The sequence below is a fragment of the Sorex araneus genome, chromosome 9 (assembly GCF_027595985.1).
Source record: "Sorex araneus isolate mSorAra2 chromosome 9, mSorAra2.pri, whole genome shotgun sequence".
NCBI lineage: Eukaryota > Metazoa > Chordata > Mammalia > Eulipotyphla > Soricidae > Sorex > Sorex araneus.
The window spans coordinates 22803575-22810023 of NC_073310.1; the positions used below are offsets into that span (position 1 = coordinate 22803575).

Below are 6449 nucleotides of genomic sequence, written 5' to 3' on the forward strand. Positions count from 1 at the left end.
GCACAGTGGCACAGACACTGGGGAAGTGGGACAAGAACCTCCTGCTCTGGCCTGGTGCTCACCCTCACTGTGCTCAATAGCTGAGGCCTGGGGGTCATGCAACTTCCCTGCTCTGATCATGATCTTAAACAAGAACTGGTTCTCTATGCTTCTGGATGTACATTTATCCTTCAAAACAGAAAACCCTCGAGGACTAAAGCAATAATTCAGTGGGGAAGGCCCTTGCCTTGCATGCAGCCAGCCTAGTTTGACCCCCTGATTTCCATATGGTCCCCTGGGCCCCACCATGATAGAATAGGAGTAAGTCTTGAATATAATCAAGCCAAAACTAAAACAACAACAACAGCAGCAACAACAAAACCTTTTTAAATCTTCAATATCCTGAGTTCTTCAATCTGATGTTTTGAGTTCTTCAACTTTTGTCAACACCTGCTGGTCCAGAGTCCCTCCAGCTGCATGTGGGGCAGCTGCAGCCCCTTCCGATGTAGTGTCTTCACTTCCTCATCCCAGGGCTGTGAGGGGAATCCAGACACCAGGACAGTCTCTGAATCTGAGTGGCCCCCGGCCTTTTGGGCCTTCTTGTTATCCCTTTAGTCTTGTGCTTTGATGAGACTGCAGGTCTTTCAGTGTTAGAGAAAAACTCCTTGGAAGGAGAAACAAAGGATACCATCACCTTCTAACTATTATAACTCAGATTTATGACACCTGGATTTTTGCTGAGAATTTTTATCAGATGTTTGTAAAATTTCATGTCACTCTCTTATTTATATTGATTCGAACAAATGTCGCAGTTACTTGATACTCACTCTTGAATGATTCTTCCTTATCATTTAAACTCCTGCTCCTCCCACCTTTTTGTCCCTCTTCTTCTTGAAGGACAAAAAGGTGGGAAATCTTTTTCCCATATCAGACCAATTTGCTGTATTTGAATTCTCATACATTTTTCTTTATTTTTTTCTTTTAGGGACCACACCCAGCAATACTCAGGGGCTACTCCTGGCTCTGTGCTCAGGAATTACTCCTGGAAATTGTCAGGGGCTACTCCTGGCTCTGTGCTCTGAAATTGCTCCTGGCAACTGTCAGGGGACCATATAGGATGCCAGGGATCAAACCTGGGTTGGCCACATACAAGGCAAGCATGCTACCCATTATACTGTCCAACTCCTACTCATACATTTTATACTGAAACTCTCTCATTTTTTGTCTCCTATAATGTTTTTGCAATACATTTGTAAAAAATATATAAATTTAAGGAAAAAATTGTTTTTGGATCCAGAGAGGCAATATACGGGTTAAGGTTCTTGACTTGCACCCTGCTCATTCAGGTTCGGATGTCCAGAACCACTTTGGTTCTCCTAAACTCCTCTAAGCACTACTCCTGACACAGAGCCAGGAATAGCTCCTGAGCACCAGTGGGTGTGGTCCCAAAACAAAACAGAAAAATTAAAATGTCTTATTTTCTTTTAATAAAACGTAATAACTTAAGTGTTACATTGTTATCTTCCATATTGACTATCATTATTAATAGTAAAGGCAAAACTGGATCAAACCACTATAAATGTATTATAAATTTCATGGGTAATCATGAGTATTGATTCATGAATACACTATCAATGTTATTTTCTTCAGAATGCAACAAAATTCCTCTTAAGTTAACTCCCAATTTTCATTCCTTTGAATTGCAGGGAAATATTCTTTGGTCTCATAAACATGAATTCTGTAATACAATGTCACCCACCTATCTCATCTCCTTCCTAATCGTTACACAAAACGTATTACCTGTCAATGATCAAAGTGAATTTTAATTTTAATTAATCGTGGAAGGTAAAATGAAACCATAAATGTCAGGGATTGAATTCATGTCAGTTGCAGGCAAGGCAAGCAACTTAGTCTCTGTACTACCTATTAGGCCACACTAAGTTAATATCTTTAAATAAAACTATTTTGCTTCACTCTTTAACCTACCCATGAAATTTTTTTCTTTGAGAAAAGGTGAAGCTCCCGGAGCACTGTGCTAAGACTCAGTCTTTTCTTTTCCAGCTAAGTTCAGTTCCTCACCAGCCTGAGGCTATTGCTCCCTGCTCATTCAGTGACAGGGACCGGTTCCCAGGCTGTGCAGAATGAATGAACTTAAGGCATAGCTTGATGGTCACATAGAAGGGTCCATGGGATATAAGCATCTATGCCACATAGTTGCTAGGAGAAGCCTTGAACCGTCCTTACCCATAAAGGCATTTCCTGGTGTGACCAAGGAGGGTTACAAAGAGGGGCGGAAACACTCTTTTCTCCAGGCTACCTACCTTCCTACCTTGCTCCCCACTTCACCAAAGGCACCTGCAATAACATTCAGTAAATAGTTCAATTACTGCACAAAATCTCAACAGCATTCTCATTTTCACACTTTACAGAGGGGTAGCTGAGGCATTAGAGGTGAGTGCAGAACCACAATCTGTACTCGAGCACCATCCAGAATAGCCAGAATCTAGAAATAACCCTGTGCCAAGATCAGAAAAGTGGATAAAGAACCTATTGTACAGCAGAGATGCCACCAGCCCCCACGCTAGGCTATCTCATCTGGGGGATCGAGCAGACCTGATGAGGCCCACCACCCACTCCCAGAAATCTGATGGCAGCAAAAATCTCCAGAAATCAATCACTGCTCTGCTCAAAGCCCATCTCCACAGGCTGTACGATCCCCATCCATGAGTGAATCTGCTGAAAAATCCAGGGATGCTGGACTTGTGACTGAAATCTCCATGCCCTCTAGCATTCGGGTGACCTCACCCCACATCCCTGAGTTCCGGTAGCTGGCAGTCATGCCCACAAGCTTCCTCTGGCTCCATTTAATCTCAGGAACAGCCTTGATCCAGAGTCTCACAAATAAACCTAAGAGGAGGACAGCAACATACCTCAGACAAGCCTCTGGACCCCAAAGTTACCATCCACTTAAAAATTGAATTCTTACTGTATTACACGATTGAAAGTCTTAGAAGTTCTGCACATTTCCTACTCTATAAAACGGCTTACTGGCTCCAGGGTGATAAGACAGTTGTCACACACTTTCCTCTAGAAAAACTTTTTGCATCATCTTTAGAGCATTATTCATCATTGGCAATACAAAGGAAATTATTATGTTCTGCTTTGAGCATCGGAGTGGCGTAATTTGAAATATGGTGGTTGGAATGTGTTATTGAATGGTAATTGCTAATTATGGTGGTTGATTGGTGTTGGAATATGGAATGTGATCAATTATTGTGAACAACTTCATAAAATAAAATTTTAAAAGTAAAATTAATTAGAAAGAAACTGTTTCATCTACACAATGGAACAATTCATTCATATTAGGAAAAACAAAGTCAAAAAATTTGCTTCTACATGGATAGACATGGAGAATATCATGCTGAATTAATCAGTCAGTAGGACACAGACAAACATACATGATGGCACTCATTTGCAGCAATAGAAAGGTAAAAATAACAACACAGCATGTGAAAAATACCTAAAGACTTAGAAACAAGAGCCAGGAGAAATAACTCATGAAAAAGTATGCCACAAAAAGGGAGGAATGAAGTTAGTACAGAAAAGGAACAACTTTGACATGAGAATTGGAAATGATCACTCTGAACAAAAACTATGTGCTGAAAGGAGAGAAAGAGAAATGCACAATACCTTTTCAGTAAGAGTATTGCAAACCACAGTGCCTAAAATAAAATCAGACAGACAAACACAAGACAAACAGAAATTGTGTCTGCCATAGAGCAGATTTGGAGGTAAGCTAGAGAAGTCGTGAAGGAGGGAACCTGGGGACATTGGTGGTAGAAATGTGCACTGATGCAGGTTGGTTGTGGAACATCATATGACTGAAACTCATTCATGAGTGATTTTGTAACTATATCTCATTGCATTTTATAAACAAATTTGTTTCATCCTAGGCAGTGCTACAGCTGCATTTGAACAATTGTTCATCTATTGTGTGAGAATATCTTCATACCTATCATGTTTATGAAAATTAGAAAGCTTCAGCTCCAAATGTGAAAACTGTGCAAATTCAATGGCCTGTCCATGATATTAATAATCCTAATTCTGGGGCCTGAGCAGATGGTCCTCTCATCAACCTGCCAATTAAATTCAAGTGTCCTTATTCATATTTTCAATTTCCTTAAGAATTGAACCTATGAGATCCAGGATCCACAGAGAAAATGCTCACCCCTCCTCCTCCTTGTCCGATCCCAGGAAATAGTGACCAGTCCCTGAGCCCTGTGATCTGAATCTTCCTTGGACTCCCTGCTAGATTTTCCCAGTCTCTCCCAAAGCACCGAATGACCAGCAGGGAGCAGCAGAGAATCAAGGGGTCCAATGGAGCTGGTGTGGGTCAGGGTTAAAGGGGGTCTAACTCAATACATTTGGAATTTCCAGGGTGCTGGTTTTAATAAGCAGCCTCATATCTAAGAAAAAGGTATGTATTTTCCTATCTGATGAGCATATATTTTCTTTTCTTCCTTCCTTCCTTCCTTCCTTCCTTCCTTCCTTCCTTCCTTCCTTCCTTCCTTCCTTCCTTCCTTCCTTCCTTCCTTCCTTCCTTCCTTCCTTCCTTCCTTCCTTCCTTTCTTTCTTTCTTTCTTTCTTTCTTTCTTTCTTTCTTTCTTTCTTTCTTTCTTTCTTTCTTTCTCTCTTTCTTTCTCTCTCTCTTTGATTGACTCCTTTGGAAAATGAACTTCACTGTGTGGCAAATGGCAGGGCCTGTGGTGTAAATTAGTGGGGGGATGTATGGGGAACTGTGGAACTGTGATGCATTCTAAGGAGGCCCTGAGGAACTGTGATGCTGATCAAACCATGTGGTGTCAGAGATTAGTCAGCCACTAGGAGGTGCTGTGGGGAATCCAGAGCTGTCCTCAGTGATGCTCAGTCCAAAAACACATAGTGCTGGGAAACTAAGAAGAATAGTTTTCAAGCAGGGCACCTAGAAAATGAAATCTGTGTGTGTGTGTGTGTGTGTGTGTGTGTGTGTGTGTGTGTGTGTCCACGCGTGCGCGCCACACCTTGCCATACTCATAAATTCTGACTTTGCATTCTTGGACAATGTTTGAAGACAGCGTTCAAACCTGGGCAGGCTCTGCACAGGGAATCACCCTCCCCGATTTCTTATATCCCCAGCCACAAGATCTAAATATTTTTGGTCCAGAGAATGTTTGCTCTCTAGTCTGTTGAACATTTTAATGTCCTTTGGTATCTGGTAACAAGAAAGATCCTCTATTTTTACTTGAATCAAGTAGTGAAGGTGACTTTTATTATTGTATGATTGTCCCACATACTGAAGGAAACCAATCATAAAAAATATTTTAATGATAAATCCTTGTAATTTAAACAAATATGTCATACCACATTTCAAATTTTTTATTCTGTAAAAAAAAAAAAAAACGTTTCAGTGCCTTAAACTGCTTCCTAAGCAGACAAAATAAACATAACAGAGAAACAAAACTGTCAGGGAGATAGCACTAAGCAGCAGGTAGGGACTGTAGGGCCAGCCCTCCCGCTTTCTGTGTCCCTTGGGTCTGGCCCTTTTCTGCAGCCACAGACCCCAGGCAGCAGCCCTGAGCCTGGCTGATTTGCATAGCCAGCAGCTCTCTCCCTGAGGGGATAAGAGGGAACCAGGAGGAGTTCAGCCTCAGGTGCCAGGATCCCAGCCCCTCACCATGGCCTGGACCGCGCTTCTCCTGGGCCTCCTGGCTCACTGCACAAGTGATGTGACCAGGCTTACAGCAGCCAAAGGCCCAGTGCTTGGGAGCCATTCTGACCCTGAATCTGACCACAGCAGGACACTGGTGTAGGATGTCTGTCACACTGATGGATGGTTATGAAGATGGGGGTCTCAGCAGAACTGACTTTCTCCTTACCTGACCTCTCCTTCTCTCTTGCAGGGTCTGTATTTTCCTATGAGGTGAATCAGCCGCCCTCATTATCTGTGAGGCCGGGAGGGGAGGCCAAGATGACCTGTGCGGGAAACAACATTGGAAGCTATTATGTTGCCTGGTACCAGCAGAAAACAGACCAGATCCCTGTGTTCATCATATATGACAGCAACCGGCCCTATGGGATCCCTGACCGCTTCTCTGGCTCCAAGTCTGGCAACCTGGCCACCCTGACCATCACGGGAGTCCTGGCTGAGGATGAGGCCGATTATTACTGCGCAGTACATGGTTCCTTTGACAGCAGCTGGCAGTGAGCACAGTGGCACAGACACTGGGGAAGTAGGACAAGAACCTCCTGCTCTGATCTGGTTCTCACCCTCACTGTGCTCAATGGCTGAGGCCTGGAGTTCAAGAAACTTCCCTGCTCTCTGATCCTGATCTCGAATAAGAGCTGGTTCTGTATGCTCCTGGATCTTCACATATCCTTCAATACACAAACCCCTTGAGGGCTAAATCAATACTTAAGTAGGTAAGGCCCTT

At 42.9% G+C, this 6449-nt stretch overlaps 1 gene segment (V, D, J or C); it reads left to right on the plus strand.

Moving 5' to 3' along the window:
* The first annotated feature begins 5693 nt into the window (after positions 1-5693).
* Positions 5694-6223, plus strand: LOC129407149 (immunoglobulin lambda variable 3-21-like). The segment is given in 2 exon segments: positions 5694-5739; positions 5919-6223. Coding segments are annotated over 2 exon segments (351 nt in total).
* Positions 6224-6449: the final 226 nt, after the last annotated feature.